Below are 23,766 nucleotides of genomic sequence, written 5' to 3'. Positions count from 1 at the left end.
TTAAATTCTCGCAAAAGTAGGAGGCCAGCTGGGATGTGAAGCCCCTGTTTCAAAATTAGTTGGTTTTTGCTTCCCTCTAGTGGCAAGTTAGATGGCTAAAAGTATTGGCTAGCATACATTTTTTGAAAGAATTTAGAACAGATTATTTGCACAGAAGAGCACCACATTTAAACGATAAATGAAAGTTACACACATGAAGACAAGTCATTTTGACCTAAATGATTAATTTGACAAATTGAAACTACACATCTTAAGGTAGGTTTTTTGTGAATGAAAGCAGAGCCTGGAAGAGTATTCACTGCCTATTCTTAATCAGTCATGCTGTTGGTGGTTTCACTTCTGTGCCACCGTTTTTCAAAAGGGCTCTGTCAAAGGGTCTCTATGAAAGTGAATGTGAAGTGAATATTATCCAAAAACTAATCTTTATAGTTGAATGATTAGGAATTGTGAATAACACTACTGGAGGTTAATTACATTTTATTCATAAATACGACGTAAAACACAGTGGATAAAAATACAACAGTGCACTCGCCCTCCGGGCACCTTCTAAACCAGGGGTCTGCAACCTGCGGCTCTGGAGCCTCATGCGACTCTTTGACTCCTTTGCAGTGGCTCCTTATAGCTTTAAAAATATTATTAAAATAAAAGGTTTTTAATATTTTAATAATAAAAACACAGGCACTAAGTAAAATCATAATATAAAATTTGAACTAAAAATGCATCACCTCTTGAAGCAAAGCTTTAATTTTTTATGATTTTATTTGTAGTTTTAAAAAAATGTTTTTTTTCAATTTTTTGAAATTTTTGCAAATTAAGAAAAAGAATTCCACATTGTTTAAAGATTTTGTAAATTTTTGATTTTTTTATATAAATCCCTTTTTTGCAATTTTAGTAAGTTTTTACAAAGTTTTGAAATTGCATTATTTAGTTTTTTTTTGCAAATTTGTGACATTTCATCAATTTCTCTGAAATTTTGCACATTTTTTAAATTCATTTCTTATTTTGCAATTTTTTTTATTATTTTTTTCAATTACCAAATTTTGCAAAAATTTATAAAATCTATGACACTACAAATTCATTTTTTCCCCTTAAATTTGAAAATTTATTAAAAAAATAAATTAAATTAATTTAATGAATAAATTAATAAAAATAAAAAACTAATCACATGTACAAATTTATAAACAATAAAACTTCTCGTTTAGATAATTATTCACCTGATTATTCACTTTGTTTTGTCTAAATTTGAAGATAAAGTAGATTTTGCGGCTCCCAAATGACTTTCATCCGGGTGAGCTGAGGCAAAACGGCTCTTTGGAAAGTAAAGGTTGCAGACCCCTGTTCTAAACTATAGTCCACCTATAGGGCGAGGACCCTATTCTGTCATCATTCCGGAGAATACTGAAGTGAATTCGGCCCGTTCAACATTAATGGATATACGTCTCCATCTAGTGCACGGTCAGAGGTATGCATCTCCTGAATGGAGGAGAAAAGAGGAAGCTCGAATAGCATGTCGTCATGTTCGCGCATTTTCTACGTGCGCGCTCATGAGCAGATCCTATGATCTATGCGTCAGCTGTCAAGCCGAACAGGCACGCGACGATGCTGTCTCTATGGAAGATTTGTTTGGAGAACGCTTGAATCACTAAAAGTATGGTGACTGCAGTATTACTGCTGTTAGTCTGGACTAAAGCGACTCAGCGCCGAGACACTGGTTTGAAAATGGGGTTCTGTTGGGTAAAGGAGGAGGAGGAAAAAGGAAGAACAGGTTCTTCAGTTGAAACGTTGCAGTGTTGCTAATCAGCTAGCGTCGGAGTTCTCCAACCGGCTTCATTAGCTCAGCTAGCTTCCTGGCTAACTAGCTGCGGTTCATTCAAGGGAATACAGTGAGAGCTTTACAGGAATTTTCATATATTATTGTATTTTTATTCCCTCACTGAGTTCTACAATATCTTTTTAAAACTGTTGGAGAGTTTTTGAGGAGGGAGCAACCGACAGGGAGGTAGGGAGGTCGGGTTGCTCTCTTAGTTATGAGCAGTTTCAGCTTCACAGCTAAAACCTCAAAATTTAGCTCATCTGTGGGCAACGACTGTAAAGGTTTACCGGTCAGTGTCGACACCACTAACAACAATAAGGAGTGGGCTTCGAGTGGGGATGTTATTTCGTGCTGTTATGAGATGAGTCCGATGGACGACACGATGCAGGCAGGAATGTCCTCAGTGCAGTCGGGTCTGGACGCACACCTGCCCCTCTTGCACCCCGTCCACCACAGCACCCAGGATGGGCTGCTGTTGGACCTGAGCTCCCCGGCAGCCTACCTCGACAGCGGCTCACTGGAGTACAGTGATAGCGATGGGAACAACGCTGGTCCGTTGTTCGAAAGGAGGAAGAGGTCGAGGTCCAACAGCTCCAGACACCACTTTAATGAGGTGGTGACGGAGCTCGGTCCAGAGGAGGTCCGGTGGTTTTACAAAGAGGACAAGAAAACTTGGAAAGCGTTTGTTGGGCATGATTCACTGAAAGTAGAACTTGCATATCGGAAATACTGTGAGCTGAACCCTGGTGCAGCAGGCTCCCAGGTCAGCGTTGGGGAGGAAGAGTGCAGTAACAATGGAGTGGAGAGCAGGGGACTGAACGGTGCTGTGCCTGTGGAGACCAGGACGAGCAGTGTGCACGGAGGCCGGGGGTCCATGGACACATCCACTGTGTGCTCAGAGGAGAGGGAACCTGACAGTGTCGAGATCAACGTGGAGCCTGTTTGTGTCCGGGGAGGGCTGTATGAGGTGGACGTTAAAGGCAAAGAGTGCAATCCTGTGTACTGGAAGCGTGAGTATTGTGAACATCATTTGATTAATAGTTTGGAGTTCATCACATGAAGCACATATACAGCCCTGTGTAACATGTTTCTGAGCCAGACACTAATTACTGGAAATAAACTTGATATAATCTGATATTATTATTCAAGACATATTGTTTTATGAATCACAGTATTTAAATTAAGTGCATTTTATGTCAAGTAAAGTAAGTTAAAATAACCAAAATTAAAGCGTTTTTTTTCCATTAATGCATCATATTACTGAAGTGTGTTCATACATACGTGTGGTTATATTTTGTTGGTAAACTGTCATCTAGGCCCTGAAACATAAAAATAAAAAAACATGAGAGTGGGGATTTTTAACATTGCTGTAACCAGAAACATCATGCTATTTGAAGCACACACTTATCTTCTCTAACCAGATGTGAACCACCTAAACAAACAAGTGAAAAGTAACCCCTGAGCCCCTCTATCAGTGTGTAACTCATGGAAGTCTTTATCATCTCTAGCTTTAAGGTGGGTCCCTCCATCTGTGAGTAAAAGCCCACTCGTGTCTTTCATATCAGGCCAGATGTGCGGTCTTTCTAAGTACAGAAGTCTTCTAAAGAGGCTCTCAAAGAAACAGAACAACCTGTACGCTCCTATTCCCAACAAGGGACTCTGTTAACAAGTTCAGCCTAGACTGTAATCACTCCATAAGCCACTGAGACCTGGCCCTTGTGGACTTCCCAGACTTGTTGAGCTGACTGGAAATGAGGTGACGTGTAAGCAAAAGTACAGAGTTCTTCAAAATCAGTGTCACGGGGGAATTTTTTGAAGTAGTGAAATCACTGCAAGTGGACTTCTGTGGTTTTAAAATGTACAATAAAGCTGCTGTTTGTTTTATCATCTTGCAGAACAAGACCACATTCCAGTTATGAGAGGCCAGTGGTTCATCGACGGCACCTGGCTCCCGCTAGAGGAGGAGGAAAGTGACCTCATCGAGCAGGAGCACCTCAACCATTTCCGCGGGCAACAAATGCAGGACACCTTCGAGACGGATTTGGTGGTGAAGACTGTTGATAGCAAAGACGGTGAGAGAAAGGGAAGGGGAGCGGGGAGTGGAAGACAATGGAAAAAGATGTAGGAATTCAGCATATTCACATGACAGCAATCAAACCCGTACGTCATGGTCAGGCTGGGTGAGCCAACTGTTGTGCTGCGAGGCTGCGTGCAACATCTTAGCTTCACAGCTTGAGTGTGACATCAGACAGGAGGCTGTCATGTAAATATGGTGTGTAAGTGGCAAACTGTAAGATCTGTTAGAAAGAAACATAATTCTGCATTGGAACCATGAGGAAATGAAATACTGTGTTGTGTTTTATGAGAAATAAAGTGACCACAAAGCCAGAAGACAGATGTTGTGAGAAAGTGAGGATGATTCGACAGCCCTGTCTCCTCCAGTATCGATCCACAGAGGAGAGAAATGACTGGAGCAGGTGCCTCCATTCATGCACGTGTTGGTTTTGCCACGTCATCCTCCCAATGTAAAGCAGGTGCAGCTCGTACATTCTGGCTCAAACGCTCTCCAAGGCGGAGCTGGCTAGGGCCAAACGTAGCAGGCTCTAAGCTGTGACAGGCAAATAAGAAAGAGCTTCTTTGATTCAGCAGAGTCCTGAAGGCAGACAGGCAGGCAGAACTACGGGACGTTCACTGCTGATGGATGTGTGGGTGTGTGAATGTGGCAGATAAACAGAGAAAACATGAGAGAGAGAAAGAGGCAGGGACTGCTAAAGAGGGTGAGAAATGTTTAGTTTGTATTATAGAAACAGAGACAGACTGCATCAAACCAATACCTGCTTAATGATGAAATAATCACCAATCAATAGCTGTTAATTAGGCAAAGCCTGAGTCCTGTTTATGTCTGCCTCTGTCCATGACATGTTCAGACATGTACCCCCTCCAGCGTGAATTAAATCCTGTGAATAAAGACATGACCAGGCCAAACCAAAGTGAACACATTAGTCTTTGTAACATGCTCTCTAAGCTAGCAGCACTGCTATAGTGCGAATCAGATAAGTTTTAGGACAAAAAAAACAACCGTCAATACTCTTATCTATATCTACACACTCAAGTCGCTGAAGAATCTGTGGCTACAAACAGCGCCATAAACATTCGCAGAGGACAACAGATCCCTGACGTGGTTATATGTAAGCCATATATGTGAAATACAGCACAAGCCAAGGGCATAAAAACGGGTTGGTGTGACGCTCTAAGGCCCTGCTCGCCACACAGCTCACACATCATATGACCTTAGCTTGTCCAGTCAGTGAGCTGAATTGCTGCAAGGCTGAAGAGTGCAGCAGTAAATGCTATGACAACCAAATGTTGCTGCATCTTTACATGTTCTAATTATCTCCTTTAATGCATGGAAGGTGAAACACGGAGCATGTGTTTGGAACCCTCCTGCTGCTATTTGTTGGCAGATTGTTCCCATACCTATATATAGCAAAGCCACTGATAGATCCTGTGAAAAGCATCACATTGTTTGTAGATTTCCCAGATGCAGGAAGCCTTTACAGTAGAGTATTTTGTCTAATAAGTAATAATCTGAAGATACTGGAGCCTTGAGCTGCATTACATTTGACAAATGAGCCGTGCTCTGACATAACTTCAGCTCATACAATTCTGCTATCGCTGCTCTTTCTCCTTGTGCCTCGACTAAAGGTTAGATAGGCTGGAGTCATGTGCTCGGCATACCAGCATCCTATGCAGGCATAACATGAGACATCATGTGGGAAGGACTGTTACTTGTGGGCACATTAAGTACATGGATGTTCTGTTCTCTTATTATACAAATGGGATTTTCTGCTCACTCTTCAGTGGGTCAATAAGGACAAATAAAGTGGAAAAAAAAGACAGAGACGTTCCTTCCTATGAGCCAGATCTTTGTAAGGCAATTAGATTATTAATTAGTTATTATGCACCAAAATAAAAAAATGAAATATGAATAGTAATAAGCTCAGAGTGGTGGGTTGCACAGGTCTGGGTATTTTTATTCTTCAAACAAAATTTAAAGGATGTAGCGTTTTTCTCCATTGGGATTTCTTCATTAGTATAATATGTCAGAGTGGTGGGTTGCTCAGGAATTTTAATTTCAAATTTAAAAACTGTAAGGAGTATATGACTAGAGAAGGGTACCGAACTAGGTACTTTTATAGGTACCGACCGCAATCTGTCAAAAGTACCGGGAACTGATTCACGAAAAATCAAAAGGTACCATGTTTAGGTACCTACATGCATCTTTGTGACTATGAGGGAGTGGAAGAGTAGGCAATTTTCCATGCTGGGCATGAACACAGCATTACAAGGTTATATATCAAAGAATATAATTGAAAAACAAAAAAAATATACTATTTAACAAATTTATATTTTTTTACCAAATGAGCACAAAAAAGTATAGAAAATTGGTACCGTTGAGTACCGGTACAGATTGCCAGGTTCCGGGCATCGGTACAGTATCATTTTTTATGTGAAAGGTGCCCATCCCTTTATATAACATAATTTTTCACAGCAAAGGACTTACTGAATGTTTTACACTCTCAAAAAGATACTCCAAATGACTATTTTTTTGCCTTTCGAGACATTTTAATTTGAGGAAGTAGGTAAACAGTAGATGCCATAACCAATATTAACCAGTTTGAGTGCTGAAGCAGTAAATGAACAGAGGTTGTTTTCAGAGTAGGATTTTCACAACTTTAGATTAAAAAGGGAAGAATGCTGGTTAAAAAAGGGATTCAGAGCTGATTTCTTTGATTTAGTGCAGGAAAATGTAAAAAAAAAAACGAGAAGAGAAGCATTTATTTGAAGAGAATCTGTTCAGTTTAGACTCCTCTGATTTGTGTATGCGTAAGTGTAGTGCAGTGTATTCCTGGTTGAAACTTCAGGGTGTGTCCCACACTATGTGGCTTCCCAGACGTCAGGGAAAAATCTACCCAGCAGGCTGGGCACAGAGTCATCTGCCAGCTTTTGGTATTTTTAAGGCAAGGTCCACGCGTTTGTTTTGTATACGCTGTGTATTCAGCTGCTTGTTTATCTAACCATCTGATGAGACTGGGAACACTGTGTATGAAGAATTAATGACTGACAGATAAAAGCTTTTAAAGAGTGGGAATAGAAAGCTAATGACAGGCTGATGTTTTTTTTCAGTTGATCTGTTTATTTCATATCAGATGTCTGTGAAATCTGTTCCTGGTCTGTGCCAGGGATAACTGCTTTAATTGTGATCATCGTGTTGGAACCGTCTTTTACTCGTGATCAGTCACAACAAGCGCTGCCGGTCAATAATCTGACCCAGGCATATCTCTCCCCAGCTCAATCATGATCCTTCATTTCAAACTTGTGCACTGACTCCAAGAGTTCTGTGCAGAGTAGATATTCCAGTCATTAGGGAGCACCTATTTATGCACGGCTCCATCAGTCCCGTAATGCCCAAATGGACTTCACTAATAGCTTCTACAGCAAACAAACTTCCTGTGCACTCAGCAGGCCTCCTCCCGTGTTGTCCTCCCCGGCAGCCTTTCACCTCTGCTGAAGGACACACTGCTGACATTTGCAAGTCTGATGTCTGTGTTTTTACAGAACGAATGATTCAGTCTGGGGGGAGCGTTGTGCACTTTTGCTGATTTGAATAGCAAATGGAAGGAAAGGCGTTTTTTTAAATGCCTGATCAAGACATCAATTTACAACCTAATCAGGGATTACATCAAAGTAAGAAAAAACAGGAGATAAATCAGTAAAAGAAAATATTGTTTAAATCCCAAATGAGTAATCCAGAGTGAATAAAGTCATTTAGACTTGGAAAAAACTTTCTTACACCAGGAGCATTACACTTTTAGAAGATTCTGTGTCTTTAGGAAGTAAGTAAAGAAATTAAGAAGCTTGTTTTCCTCTCAGATTGCTACAGCCTGACTATTCTTTTCTTTACAGAAAGATTTCACTAGACTCTTCTGTTGTCCAAGGGTATAACAATACATTTCAAAGCTCTTTTTGAAAATTTGCAGGCATTTATTGAGGTTTCAAGTTTAAAGGTGCAAAGGAAAAGTGTTAAACTTTGTGAAGAAAAAAAAAAACAGATCCTACCTCAGTCATATAGGGCAAATCTCAAGCAGCGCTGCGTTACCGGCTGTATGCTTTTGCATACCCTATTCTGTTTTTTACGACTGTTTGATTTTTTATTTTCATAATATCTACCAGTCAGGCACAGGCTCTGTTATAAATCAGTACAGGCTCTGCACACAGGGCCTTGGACCTGATAGCGGCGCTTCTTGATGAATTGCCCTGCTCAGAAATGATGACAGCGGTAGCTAGCCTGTGTGAATGACAAAAGGGTAATGGCAATTACTCACTCTCTCTGGTTGTTAGTTCTCTCCCGCCTGCCCCCTTTCTACCTCCCTTTTCTGTTCAAATGGAGTGGATATCAGACGAGTGCTAAAACTACATGTCACAAGCGCAAACGCTGTCAAGGTACTGTGAAATATCACGTTTTTATCTTCATTTCTGCTGTATTAGATCTGCTAGCCTGTACCCTCTCTCCTCGTAGATCCTAGGTCCTTATGGGACTAGCTCATCCTCTGTTGTGGTGCAGACCCGTTCAATCTGCTCTTTAGAGCTAGACCTAGGCTCAGTTAGACACGGTTGTATTAAAATGGATTTAGGCTGCCCTCCCAGTTCTCCATTGCAGCCTTAACTGGGCCTAGTTTCTAGAACTTTCCCTTTTGTGCTGTGACCCAGAGTTTGGTAGTGCTGTTGCTGCTTTTTGAGGAAACATTTGTATCTGTTATCTTGCGGAGCCAACATGGTTAACTAAACTTCTTGGTAAAGACCCCTTAAAGCGGAGGATAAAGAAGTTGCTCCTCAAAAAGCCTCTCTTCCTTGACTCTTTTTTTTAAATCTCTCCAGCCCTGTCTCCCACTTTCTCTCACTGCTTTCTCTCTCATCCCTCCTGGCAGTTTGACCATCATTAATGAACCACCAACTCTAGCTCTCGCTCTGAGGGCAATGAACAAAGCTCTCTGTTGAGAGCTGGGCACAAGTGATGAGCAGAACAGAGCAGCCTTTGTGGCCCTTTAGTATAGCTCTCTAACTTGTTAAGCAGTCTATCACTGTCCTAGTTCTCAGTGTATTGACCCTCGATGGAAAATGCTCAACAGAGAGGTCTTAGGCTCTACTGCACCCTTTCTGCTTCAGCCCACACTGATGTTCAGTTCAGAGGATGACCTCCAAACATACTTAAGATTTTCCTACCCAATATACAGTTTAAATATTCATAATGTGTTTTAAAACTTTTAAAATATTGCATCAATTTATTACAAGTCCATTATTCAAATCACCAATTAAAGTTTTTTTTGCGGGAAACCTTTTGTGTTAACTCTGTTTTGATTTACTAAGGAGCAACAGCACAGCAGGGATTTCAAAATGAGCCCTCAGTTTTGCTCATTCATAAGAGTCTTACAATGAGAAAGCTCTCTTAAAGTAACAAAAAAGTCATCTGTTAAATAGTAGGGGTGGGAGAAAAAATCGATACATCAGGATTTTTGGTTTGACAATATCAAAATCTGGATTCTTTCTCAAAAAATTGATTAAAAAAAAATCAAATTCTTCATTTCAGTCTTTGTTTATTAACTGGATTGGAAAAAAGTAACCACTTTTCTCCAGCAGAGGGTGAAATGTTTCTCTCTGTTTCACGTGATGTGCATTTTATGGGAAATATAGCTCCTGATATAGTCTGTAGAATTTATCATCATTTAACTTTTTCACTTGGTCTGTCTTATGTTAAAAAAACAAGCTAAAAATCGTAAATATGGAAGAATCGCACTCTAAATCCAATTGGCAACCCAAAAATCGTAATAGACTCGAACCGCAAGAATAGTACTTCGTCCCAGCCCTATTAAATAGATAACTCAAAAATTGGCAATGGTCCCATGTTTTTCTGTTGGGCCACATTAGCGCATAGCTAAAGCTAACAGTAGCCTGCGGTATCTTAATATTTGGCTACAGAAAACTGTAGTAAATGTATAAAACAAGAGTCACTCTCATCTGGAAAGAAAATGTTGCAGCAAACTTTTGAAAAGTGAATTTTATGGGTACAGGACAGTAGCTGCACTAGAAAATGGTGGGAAAGTAGGGAGTGACAGGGCGCTACATGTTGGATTTAAACCAAAACGGACTGTTCCAGGGCTAACCTCATGGACAGTGACCTAATCGCTAGGCCATAGATACAGTCAGTACATCAAATTTGCGCTATCGGGGTAAAAAAAATCAGTTGCGACGGTGCTTAAGATCCATCATTTCCACCATAACGAACTGAATATAAGTTTTGTTTCCCAAACTCGAACAAAGAAATGAGTTGGCTTAGCAGTTTTAGCCTGGCATCCTGCATTTATCCCAAACTCTCCAGCACACAATCCCTTTGTTCCCTCTCTGCATCAAAAGAACTGGTTTCTCACCACTTCAGTCCTTCATGTTATTTTTCCTCAATCCCTTATGTTCAAACCTCACAGCCCTTCACTTTAGCTGTGTTCAAGAAGCCCCTCAGTGAAGTCCTCAGTGTTCTTGGTTGAGAGCCAACCCCTCAGTCCGCTTTGATCCCATTCACTCCCTCTTCTTTCACAATGCATTGCCTTTTATTGTAAAACAGGAAGTGTCTTTAAGAATCACTTCATACGTGAAACCCAAATTCACTACAAATGTTCAGTGTACTCCAGCTGGACTAACACTTCCTGTTTTACAGTATTCTTTGCTACAGTCAACGCTCAACAGTCTGAAACGGCTTCACCCTCCTCCTTATGATGACGTGTGAAAATCTTATGACACCTACTGCTGTTTTCTTTTCCTTCTTTGTCCTCACCAGTAAGTTCATGAGGTAAAGGAGGAAATGAGGCCGCTTTAAACTGTTTGAGTTGAAGCCAGTACAGATGGTGAAAGTTTCTCTTCTTGGGGCAGCTGGTTGTTTTCCCCTTGCTGCTGCTGTCTACGAGGGTTTCTTAGTATTCTGTGTTGATTTAGTTAGGTGTGTGACTGCTTTGCTGTGGAGTGGGTTCATTTAAAGATCTGCAGAGTTAAGTGGAAGTGTGTGACAGAAGTAACTGTGATTCTCCACGTGTCCCCACAGGACGTTTGCTTTATTGTGTTATCCGACCAAAAAAAGAGAAACACAACGTCCTTCACTTTGGGATTCCAAATTTAGCCACTACCCTCAACAAATGAGCGGCAGCCTTCTCTTTTCACACTGGTTGCCTATGGAGTGGACAGGTCTGAGGGAGGATGCAGTCACCGCTTGACCTCACATTACCCACTGTTAATGCTGGTCCGATGAAGAAATTAGCCTGCCAGGCAGTGGAGGCCCAGCTTAAGTCTACCATGTGACACTCATGAGACCTGGTGCCTATGCATTGTGTTGAATTAAAATACAAGATTAAAAAAATAACGCATTGACTGCAGCGTTTGAATGTCACTCAAAATAAGTTTCAGTCTCAGAGTAACACAGAAATCTGACACTTCTCGTAGCATTGTGTTTTCCACTGACTATATCACCACAGATCCATTTACAAAAAGGTCGTACAGTACATTTTCTTTTTTTCCAAGTTCTTTACGTTCTTCAGGCTTAATCCCCAGATTGTTTCAGACCAATACAAGGAGCCATGACTGTGCACTGGACCTGAGCCAAAGTCTTCCGCCTGTTTCATCAACATGAACTTGACCGCACAGGACATTTTTAAGGACATGCTGCAGAGACATAAATAACTCCCTCAAGCCAATCCCTTTCATTTATCGCTCCTAGCTTCTGTAGCAAACAGCCTCTCGAGCCATACCTCTGCTCTTACTTGCTCTGGTCACTGCATTTCACCTCAAAGCACCACAATAAGGAAAACTAAACTGCATGTGTTTTTCAGATTATTAAATATCTTCAGACTGATGAAACAGAAGCAGGATGGTCAAGTAAGAGCTGAGATATGCCATCATGTTGTGGTAGAGTGATGTTTTCTTTCCGACTGCAGATCAATGCTCCAAAGTGAGTTTGATTGGGCTTTGGAGTAGATTGCAGAGTGTTTATGTGCTGCCTTTCAGATCATCACAACTGTATAAATGTTTGACAGTGTTTTCAATCTCTGTTTCCCTGTCTGTCCTCTGAAATTTAAATAAGTGAACCTTTTTCTTCTCCTCTCTCCCTGGACTGTTCCCCCCTCTTCTCTTTGCTCTATTTCCCACACCATCTGCCAATGCCTTCCTCTCGTTCCTGTGTCCATTCATTCACTCACTCACTCCTCTTTCACTGCCCTCCCCTGCAGCCATTCACAGCCTGAAGCTGAGTCGGACCCATGTGGATTGGCACAGCGTTGATGAGGTTTACCTCTACAGTGACGCCACCACATCCAAGATTGCACGCACGGTCACCCAGAAACTGGGCTTCTCCAAAGGTCTGTTATGTTCACACTGTCACTGTCCTTCAGTGAAAGAATACGTAAACTATGCATATGTGTTTTTACTTTTGAGTTTTATTTTCTGCAAAACAATGAATTATGAAATGAGTGTTGGTACTGTTGCAATATGTCGATCATAGAGTGGAAAAAAACATTTTTTCTAGGTTACACTGTTTTATGTTGAGACAGTAGTGTGCTTTTTGCCAGTCTCTATGAGGCCATTGACTTTACACAACTAAGACACAACGTTGGTATGAGAGTATAAGCTGAGTTTTATGCAGACTTTCCCAATTTCTCTAAATCTTTTAATAATATTATATTTGATCAATGATGAAATCTCCAAATTCTTAGCTGATCTATCTCTGTCAGTATGCAAGGACCCAGATTAAACTTAAATGTGTTCAACCAAAATCCAAAATCCAAAAGCATTTGCTTGAATGGGAGAAAATAAGAAACAAATCAGAGGGTAACTGCACAAGATAAGCACAAGATAAATCCACAGAACAGAATCACCAGTGCACACAACAAAAGGCCAACCCAAGACAGGACTATACCAGACACATAAGGAGCAAGAACTTCGAAATAACAAAGAGAGACTTCAGATAAATCCACAGGACAGACACATTAAGAATACAAATAACAAAAAGGATCAACACATGACAAACTCACAGAGCATGATCCTGAAATGGAATTACTTGCTCACACAGTCTCTCACAGGGCAATGAACCGCTCACCACTTAACGTCAGGGAAACTCAGCCTCTCTGGGACGCCCTTTATAGATCTAATCATTTTATTCCCCCATGACTAAATAAATCTACATTTTCTTAACAAAACACAACTTTTCAGTGTTGCTGCCCCTGTCCCAACTTTTAAAAACTGATGTGAGCATCAAAACTTTTGCATTTTTTTTTTTCAGTTTTAACATTTGCTATGTCCACACACATCTAGTGTACAACTGTATCCACAGAGGACCATTTGTTTTTAATTTAGCATTTCTATATACATTGATATAAATGTCCATGGCCTCAATAGTAAGCTCTTATCTGGGTGGAAGTTTTCATCCCCTGCTCAAAGATTATGAGAGAAGGAGCTGACATCGGTTATCTCAGTTTTCCTCAACAAACAGCATTCCAGACACAGCGAATCCCATTGTCTCCTATCACCTGGCAGCCCTGCTCATGACCACGTGTCCTTACATAAAGTCTGGTGCGTTTAACCCTTCAGGCATTTGCATGAGCTGCCAGTGAGTCTTAGTCAAGGACTTAATGTCTCGCCTACTGACCTCTTCTGGCTCAGACCAGTGTGTAGTAACTGTAAATACCATTGTTTAGATATTTTTAGCTCTTTAGGGAACCCAGCAGCCTTGTGGGTAATTACGAAGAGGAAAATAGTGTAAATCTGCTCAGAAATGTTCCCTTTTCACCAGCTAGCTAATGAACCCCCTGCCCTGTCCTCTGCCCTCTTCCAGCTTCCAGCAGTGGAACGCGGCTCCACAGGGGCTACGTTGAGGAGGCCTCTCCTGAGGACAGGCCGCCTCAGACTACGCACATCGTCTTTGTGGTTCATGGGATTGGTCAGAAAATGGACCAAGGCCGCATTATCAAAAACACAGGAATGTGAGTCATTTGTTTCTGTATGTTTTGTGATTGAATTCAGAGTGTTAAGATGATCACTCTGCTGTAATGAAATCATTTATTCTGATAGAGGCAAGTTGTGAAAGGACAATGGTGGCTTTTTTTTTTTTTTTACCTGTATAGAGTTGCTTATATAAACCTGTCCAGCAGGTCCTTTTAATTCCTCATAGCTTTGCTACTCATGATCAATGCTGAGTGTATTTTTGGTTTGCAGAACTACATTCCTAAAGAACAACCTTCAAACAAAATAACAGATTACTACAACAGTTGCATTTCCTTTTTGTTCTCCTCTCCTATCTATTTTTTCCCACTCTTTGTCTTTTCCTGCTGGTCTTTTACTTTACTCTGTGTGTTATCAAATTGCCTGCAGTATTATGTCTAAGAAAGAAGAAACATCGAAACTTGAGAAAGCACAAGAGAGTCTTTACAGAGGCTGAGCAAATACAGAAACAGTGCAGTAAAAAAATGCAACAAAGGACTTCACTCCTGTTTCTGCCCCCCTCAGGTTCAGTGTTATATGTATAATGAGGTTGAATATGCATCAATTTCATGGTTATTTAATACATTTATCCAATTTACAGTTTTTGTTTTTCAATTTTATAAAAGTTACTGAAAGTTGTCTAAATATGTCATATATTTAGTTAAAAGTGAATGAGTTTACATTTCTGTAAGAAAATATTGGTGAATCATTTGTGCTTTAAACATTAGTACGCACGATTTAGGCACAAATTTGCGAATAAGGCCCAGTGTCTTAATACAAGAATCTACACAGGTACATTTTTACTGATTAAAAAATTGTCAGGCGCCATTTTTGTTTTTGAGTATCTTAAAACTAAACATTTTCCTGGTGGCTCATATCAAGTCTAACAACAGTTCTTGCTCCATAAACATTCCCACAGATTTCTTTTTTTTGCAGTGTGACCAATGTTCGTTCTTTCTATTTCTGTGCCTGTGTAATGGAGCGTGTAAGTCATTATCCGACCCTAAATGACACCGCTTTACTGGCCGTCCACAATGAACATTACTGGTAGCACTGGACCCTAGCCATGTGTGTCTCTGTGTCACAAAGTTATCATCAGGTCTGCTGCCAGGAGCTTAGCACAGCTAAGCAGGTAAAGTAGACCGCGACAAGCTGCTGAGCACCTTAAGCTTCACTCCTCATGAATTACAGCATACAGTATATACTTCTCTTAGCCAGGAGGAGAGGATCAACCTCAGTCGTCTGGCCAGCTCCCTATTTCATAATTTTTCAGAACATGGAGTAATTTAGCTCTGTGCTTGATTTAAATGCCATCTTCAGCAGACGGGAACGTGGGAGGCGAGGGTATCATTAGACTTGGCTGAAACACAGACATCGACTTTTGGGCGTTAACTTTTATGTCAAAACCTCCCCGTTTGTTTAAAGCCAGCTGGCAATCGTGGCAATCCTTTAAGATGCAGCCCAGAAACTTTGACACAGTTTCCACCACCTTCTAAGTGCTTAAACTCTCCTCACGCACACACTCACCTGCACATATTCTTGTCAAAACCTGCATCCAGTGTTAGACCAGCCACCAAAAAAGCCTCTCCCAGCCGTCCATTAACCCATATCAACACCCTCCTTGCCCTTCCTCTGTCTCTTTGTGTATTTAATGTACCCTTGGAGCTAATGCTGCCTCATGTTGGAGCAGTACCTTTGCAGCCATCACGTGCGTGAGTGCTGCATTAGTGAAGCTGCTGCATCAGTGAGCAGCAAAATAGACGTCATTATTTTCTTCCTGGCAGTCATAAAAGTCAGTGAGAAAACAGGAGCAAACAGAGGCTTTGAAGAGACTGCATTCAGGCTGGATGTGCACAAAGGATGACAGGAACCCTTTATCCTGCCACAAAATACTGATAAGGACTTATTTTCTAATAAAAGCATGTTTACTGCCATCATGCATCCAATGAACCTCCTAAGTGAAAAAGCATGCAGTGTTGTCTCTGTATAACTCTGTCGTCCTGTTTTTTAATGTGTGTGTTCAGGCTAAGGGAAGGCGTGAGGAAGATGGAGGAGAAGCACTTTTCAGAGCACAACGACGAGCACGTGGAGTTCCTGCCCGTCGAGTGGCGCTCCAAACTTTCACTGGATGGAGGTCAGTGTGTTTTTGTTTTTGTCCTATGACCGTTAGGGCTTGCAGAGTCAACCCTCTTTAAATTCTTTCTTAGTGATGCCACTTTAACCGCGAAATGCGTGCCTTCAATGTGCTACAGGTCGTACCAAATTTGGCACAAAAACAATCACAGATTATTCTCATTTATTTTTCTTCACTTTCATTGACCCTCCTCTAAACAAGAAGTAGTGCCATCACCATTTCTCCTCAGTTCTTTTTTTTCATTCATGGTACCTTGTGCAGACAAACTTAGACCTGCTCCTTTTTAGGTGCTGAAGTTAACCCATTTGAAACCCAAAGAGGGCTTAAGTCTAACTGGTGCACAGAGCTTAATTTTAGGTGGGTCGTAACTTTCAGGGCTAAACCTGACGTAAGATTACACCCAGCTGGTGCACCCAGCCCCAGAAGTCCTAACCAACAAACTCAGTATTCATGCAGGTGTGTTCGGAGCAGCTTAAAGTAACCTTATATCAATTCCTCACTACGTCATCTCACAGATGTAACCCAAAATGAGTAGTTTTGTATAAAACTAAGTAGAAGATGAGATGAGAGGTTTCAGACTCCTGTAAACAGAAAGTATTAGTTTTGTTTGTTGGTCTTGAAAGTTTTATTTGAATGTCTTAGTTTCACCAAATCCCAAAATGGGCCCTTATGTTGTCCCAATCAAGTTGAAATATGAGCTTTTTAGAATTCCAAGTCTTGGCCTTTATTGTCTGTCTGAGGGGGAACTGTGTAAATAAAGGCACTGTCATGTCTGTTTCTAAAGATACGGTGGACTCAATAACACCCGACAAAGTAAGAGGACTGAGAGATCTACTCAACAGCAGCGCCATGGACATCATGTACTACAACAGCCCCCTTTACCGGGACGAGGTCAGAGTCACTACATTCTATAAAACAAGAGAATTAACTTCTTTATAGCACAAGTTTTAACGTCCCTTAAACTTCTTTGTTTCCTCAGATCACTAAGGGCCTAACACTGGAGCTAAACAGACTCTACTCACTTTTCTGCTCACGCAACCCTGAGTTTGAGAAGCAGGGAGGCAAAGTGTCCATCGTGTCCCACTCCCTGGGCTGCGTCATAACCTACGACATCATGACGGGATGGGATCCTGTGCGCTTCTGTCTACAGGAGCATCATGCCGTGGAGGAGCAGCTGGACCTGCGCTGGATGTCGTATGAGGAGAGGCACGTTGTGGATCAGCTGCGGCACACCAGAAACAGGTAATCGTCATTTTTTATTAATTGCATTTTTTGGGTGTTAAAGGATAAGTTCGGTTTATACCGTTTTTACATTGTTTATAGAATGAAGTAGAACAAAATACTCACCCAGAAGGCTTTCCTGATCCAAGCAGTGCTTCGGGAGATATTTAGATCCAAAATCGTGCAGCAGACGTCCGTATAATGGGATCCATCGGGGCATAGACAGCGCCGCTCCTAAAACGGCATTAATCGTCCAAAAACTCATGTTTTTCACCAATATTCCATCATGGTCCGCTCCGGGTTAGTCATCTGCTGCAGTCAGACAGCGCTGTGTGGCTGTAATGACCTCTGAACTGACAAAGACTTTGTTTACATTTGTCCCTCAAAGAGCCGACTGCGCATGCGCAGTACTTTCTGGAGAGCTGACTACTTTCTTTGAGGGACAAACGTAAACGCAAAGTCTTCATCAGTTCTGAGGTCAGTACAGCCACACAGCGCTGTCTGGAGTGACACAGACTTCAGCGATCTGCTGAAGTCTGTGTCACTCCAGACAGAGGTCATCGATATCTAACCCGGAGCGGACTATGAAGGAATATTGGTGAAAAACACGAGTTTTTGGACTATTAATGCAGTTTTAGGAGTGGCGCTGTCCATGCCCCGATGGAGCCCATTATACGGACGTCCGCTGCACGATTTTGGATCTAAATATCTCCCGAAGCACTGCTTGGATCAGGAAAGCCTTCTGGGTGGGTATTTTGTTCTACTTCATTCTATAAACAACGTAAAAACTGTATAAACCGAATTTATCCTTTAAATAAGGGGTCAGATATTTTAGAATCATGACAAACTACTCTTCAAAATTATTATTATTATTATTTTTTTTTGGCAAACATAATTTAAAGCGTACTCTAATCAACTCCTCATACACACCATAGCCAGGTGTCAGGTTGGATTTGATGACCTCAGCTTTTACAGCTTGATGTTTGAGTGATAAGAAATACGGCAAAATAAAAAAGCGTGGAAGAGATTTTTTATTATTTTGTCTGCTTTATTGACACTGTTTTCTCAACAGGTTACGGGAGCTGGAAAATCAGCTCCAGACACTCGAGGCCTCTAAACCCTCTGCGCCACCAGCCCTCAGATTTAAGGTATGATCCTCCTCTGAAACAGATGCTACGTAAAAACCCACGGCTCCTTTTCCAATACTTTATCATCCACTTTACGCCTCTCAGGTGGAAAACTTCTTCTGCATGGGTTCTCCTCTGGCTGTTTTCCTGGCCTTGAGAGGAATCCGCCCTGGTACCAGCTGCTGCCAGGACCACATCCTGCCCACCCCCATCTGTGGCAGGCTCTTCAACGTCTTTCATCCCACGGACCCTGTGGTCAGTCTACCTTACTTGCCCTCTGCCTTTCACGCAGGGTTATGACAATATGTTGAGACTTTTTGTCTTGTTTTCTTCACTCTTTTTGAAGGAGCCCACACACATCGAGGGTGTGATATTAGAGGAAATCTGCTGTTTTTACTGGACTTGTGCTCTGCTATTAGATCAGAAACAGATCTTTGTTGCATGCTTTGCCAGATGTTTCAGTTATAAAACTGAACAAAAGTGACTTTCTCTGTTTAGGCCTACAGGCTGGAGCCCCTCATCCTCAAACATTACAGCAATATTGCACCTATTCAAATACACTGGTAAGAGCTTTATTCAGACATTTGAGGTTGTCCTTTGGTGGAACATGGTATTTATCAGGCTTTAATATCTGGGGGTTTTCTTCAGGTGTAGTGCCGTTAACCCAACACCCTATGATGAGATCCGGCCGACCTTCCTGAATCCCGTCAAAGACCCAACATCTGACACCGAGAGCATCCCCAGCCCCAGCACGTCTCCTGTCCTCGCACGCAGACACTATGGAGAGTCCATCACCAGTCTGGGCAAGGCCAGCATACTGGGTAAGACACCGGTCCAGTCAGCTCAAAGATCTCTTTACATTCTTCAGCAGACTTCATGATGAAGAAAACAAGCCCTTGAAAGCTTCCATGGGGAATTAAAATAAGTACAGACAGCACAGGGAAGCTCGAGGAAAGAGCTGAGCTAATTAAAATCCACTCCTGAGATTGCTCAGGGTCCAGAGGTAAAATCTTTTCTCTCCTGTGAGCTTCAGTATTTGAAATAAGAGATGCTTTCTTTGACTGAATAGCTGCATCAACAGTGCCATCGTGTGGAGATGTGAGGAACTGGCTTTACACTTTGCTCTTTTCCCTTGAAACCAGTTGAATCAGAGGAAAATAAATCAGAAAAATGGTGTTACATCTGTTTCTTTTGTTTCCTCTCTGACTTAATCCATCTTTTCTGTCCTTCTTTCACAGGGGCGGCGAGCATAGGGAAAGGCATCGGAGGCATCCTCTTCTCCCGTTTCTCCCGCTCCAACAGCCAGCCCTCTGTGTCTTTAGGCCTTGAAGGAAGCGCTAACTCTGAGGAAGAGGAGCAGAAGCGGACAGAAAGCCAGTCGGCGTATGGCCTCTCCACTCTGACTCGGCCTACCTCACCCACAGCTGACACATCACGTTAGTCCTCTTCACTTCGTGCATCTAAAGAATCAGAGCTAAGCTATGATGTTTGTTATAAAAATATTAAAATGACTCTTCATGTCTTGCAGTGGAACTGGAGCGGCGTATCGACTTCGAGCTTCGAGAAGGTCTAGTGGAGAGTCGCTATTGGTCGGCAGTGACATCACACACAGGCTACTGGTCCTCACATGACATTGCACTCTTCCTGTTGACCTTCATATACAAGCAGAAATCAACTCCCTCAGAGGCAGCAGAAGATGCTCTGGATCCAGACTGAGGCTGCACATTTCATGCAACACTAACACTTGAATGGTGTCTAATGACCTCTAAGTTTGGGGATCATCTACTCGCAAGACACAAAAATAAACCTCTTTTGTTTTTATTTGCACACAAACTGCTCACGTAACTAGTCATCTCTATTTTTCCTAAATCTCTCTGTGATTCAGCTCCTTTATCACTTGGGAATCATTTCTAACACTTCATTCCAAGATGAGCATTATTCTCTCTGTTTGTTTGTTTGATGTGTGTATGTGTGTGTGTCGTCAGGACACAATTGCGCACCCCAAGGGTGACAGTGTTGGACCAGGAACCCCTAAGGAGGTGCGACCTTTGCCAGTGTGACTCATTTGGACCTGGAATATGAAACTGATGAGTCTGATGCATGGAGAGGACGTGAGTTCACCCTGAAGTTTTTGACTTGAAACGGCTGTAGCCTGTTGATAAAAGTGTTTGTGCAGTTCCTGTTATAATCATTTTAAATCCAGCCTCTCTTTCCTGCTCCGTCTGGAATGTGGCGAAACACACTTGCCTGATCCTCGATCTCTGTTCTGTCTGTACTTTAAAGTTTTTACTTTTTCAACATGAGGGAGAAAGAGTTATAGTAATCTTTAATGTTTTTTCATTACTTCAGACATTCAGTGATGACAAACGTGAAAAACTTGCTGTCAAGTAACTGCATTGCCTTTCAGAAAAACAGCCAAACTTGCATAATCTTTTAGTTTTTGTTAAATCAAATTTAGGGCATTATCCCTTTAAAATAAGAAATTTTTGAACTTAAAAAAAAAACATTTTTATTTTGTGTTGATTACTTTTAGCTTCACTTAACTCTTAAACTAGATATTTACCAAATAAAACATGAACACAGCTGCACTCTTATATCCTGGATAGTAAACTCAAAGTAACAGTTAAGCTGACTCCACTGGACCATTAGTGAGGCGTTTAACTACACATATACAACCAAATAGACACCACGCATGTATATTTATTTTTCTTAACATTCTTTAATTAGCATTTTAATTAAAATCCCTTGATGATGTCATTTCTAAACAGTCATTTAAACTTCTCGCCATGATCTTTTGTTAGGGATGAGTTACAGAGAGACTTTATTTCTGTGCTATATCTTTATTTTCATATCCAGAAGAAAATAGTCAAAAAGATGTATTTTGTCTTAAAAAACTGTAGAAAAATAAATAAATATTTTTCCTAGGGAAAACTTTCAGGCTCTTGTGAGTAGAAACCCGGATCTCATATTTAGGGAATAGGGGGAATCAAACTTGCGGCCAAATTATATTTATGTACATCTTGTGCTTGTTAGCTGCTTAGCCTTAGCATTGCTAATGCTAACTCAGACTAAACTTAACTGGATAAAAGTAGCTTGTTTCTTTTGGAGGTCTTTGTGATAAAACAAACTTTATCTTGTTTGCCTTTTTTTGTAACTGATGAATACTCCCCCTTTGGAGGAATAGATATGTTAGCATGTCGTTCTTTTTAACTCCTCTTGTGAATTTTCCAGTCACTAAAATATACCTAGCAAGTAATCTGGAAACACAAACAACTGAAAACAGCAACATGACTTTCGCTGCTCATCATGACTGTTGCCTTAGGTTTGTCACAGCAGCTAAAAGAGGAAACTCCTTCAGTAACGATGAATCACACGCCTGTTAGATGTGGTTCTGTTCAAAGACACACCCAGCAACCAGTATGCAGATGATATGAAACTTCCTCCTCTTGCATGATGTCATTTTTAAAAACAGTAAATAGAAAGAGAAGATACTGCAGAGTGCCAACAAACATCTGAGGAACTGCTTTGTTTTTTTTTTTTACTGGGTGGAAAACCGCTCATGATTGTTTATTAGTTTCTATTGGAATCATTAAGAAGACATATGTGATGGATGAAGTCATGGAGTAACCCTCAGATCATTGCTGAAGGGGTTAGTTACATGTGACAGACTTGATTACATTCAGAGTCCACCAGTCTTTGTGTTTTACTCGTAACAATTTCATCAAAGAGCTTGATTTAATTGCGATGGCGCAAGCAGCCGCACACAGTTGAGGGCTGTTGCAAAAAGAAACTATTATTGGTATTTACTGTTTGTGTTAATTATGCAAAGACTTAATGACTGGAACCTGACCACCTCTCAGGTGAGCATGTGGAGGTTCAAATGGGAACAGGGACAAATAAGAAAGAGGAATTTTATTGGGGAATTTATCGGCTTTGAATTGCACAGAAATAATTTTTTAAAACCCCGTTTTTGTTTTATTTTGCTGAGCATGTTACATTTTAAACTTCTGTGGAAAGCATGCAAAATTTGCCTTGGAGACCTTTGACATGTAATGCAAAAAGTTCAGCGGTTGCCTCGGCATTTTAGAGTTGCACAGTGCAAATACCAAGTGAAACAGACCTGTTTCCTGCACCGTGTCTCCAAAATGTACATTTTCCATTCTAGCAACTCTTGATCCAAGCACAGATTTTTCAACTGAATCCACCCCAGACCTGTTACGATACAAAAACAAGCTACAGAACAGGACTCATTGTACCTTATGAGCATTTAATGCACAGCATTTTTGAATGACAACGGTATATTTTTCTGGACAAAGGCATCACAAGCATCAGGGAAACGTCTGTTACATGTTTTGTAGATGAACACCATTGTTTGAAGCCATTGTTGACTTAAAAATGTACTTTTGGTCAATAAAAGGAAAATCCTGCAGCCACGTTGTCAGTCTCCGGGTGAGGAAGAGAAACATGAAACTAATTTGTAACATTTGTGTTAGATACCTCTGTTACTCTAACTTTGAATGGATGTCTGAAAAAAAGTGTTATGTCTGTCCTTAGATCTGTGCAATAACCCATGCCTGTAATGGATTCTAACTGCCATCCAAAGCACTGTATTTATTTCCTTTTATTAAAGCAATTTCTTTTTTTGGACTACTGTCTCATCTGTCACATCCCACAGACACTAGCAGAGGGGAAAATATTGAACTTGGACTCTATTTGTGCTACTGCGTAGGAGAAGAAGGAGGTTGATATTTCCAGTCTCATCGCTCAATCCCATACTGATTTTGTTGGACAATGGAGCTGTTTGTTCATCTGAAACTCAGAGATTCTTTCCACGGCAGCAGCCCCCCCGATGTGAATAACAAAACTGACTTATAGATCTTGAATAGGCCGCATTGTAATCTGCAGGCAGGCATGGCCTCCACATGAGTTATAGGGCTTTAATGTTGTTAAGCAACATCTGCAAAGGCAAAGGCTCACAGATGGGAGCGCTTAGAGGAGAGGTAGCTCATAAATAATGCATGCGGGCCTGCTGTTCTGTGTTCCACCAGGAGAGGTCAGTCATCTATAGGTAATGCTGGAACAAAGACCTTCATTGACCATCTGTTGTCTGTGCCCTTTCTCTTCTCCTGCTTCCATTTATTGCCCTGAACTAATTGAGCTTTTGTGACATGTGTTAATACTCTTAATGTGTGACCCGTAATGATTTTATGATGCTGTAAATTGACATTTTTGGCTGCAGATGCAACATAACACAGTTCAAACACTGAAAAAGTAGATTATTTTTCACACTAAACCATGCCTTTAACGTTAACCCTTGAAAACCCTGCTCTACAAATGCACCCCACTCCTCCCTTTCTGCATCCACATCATCAGAAGCTGGCCAGCTCCCTATCTGC

The 23,766-nt window shown here is 41.2% G+C and overlaps 1 protein-coding gene across 1 annotated transcript; it reads left to right on the top strand.

Moving 5' to 3' along the window:
• The first annotated feature begins 1,528 nt into the window (after positions 1–1,528).
• ddhd1a (DDHD domain containing 1a) lies at positions 1,529–23,006 on the top strand. The gene is made up of 13 exons (XM_074692568.1): positions 1,529–2,823; positions 3,709–3,885; positions 12,142–12,270; positions 13,743–13,890; positions 15,913–16,022; positions 16,807–16,913; positions 17,002–17,264; positions 18,316–18,391; positions 18,476–18,625; positions 18,869–18,933; positions 19,019–19,191; positions 19,609–19,806; positions 19,899–23,006. The coding sequence occupies exons 1-13, from the start codon at positions 2,028–2,030 to the stop codon at positions 20,084–20,086; spliced, it is 2,580 nt and encodes an 859-aa protein (XP_074548669.1). The 5' UTR covers positions 1,529–2,027; the 3' UTR covers positions 20,087–23,006.
• The last annotated feature ends 760 nt before the right edge of the window (positions 23,007–23,766 follow it).

This window comes from Halichoeres trimaculatus, unplaced genomic scaffold, assembly GCF_033239565.1.
Source record: "Halichoeres trimaculatus isolate MK-OKI-2021-1 unplaced genomic scaffold, fHalTri1.1 fHalTri1_scaffold_17, whole genome shotgun sequence".
Taxonomy (NCBI): Eukaryota; Metazoa; Chordata; class Actinopteri; order Labriformes; family Labridae; genus Halichoeres; species Halichoeres trimaculatus.
This window is presented reverse-complemented; position numbering and strand designations above follow the sequence as displayed.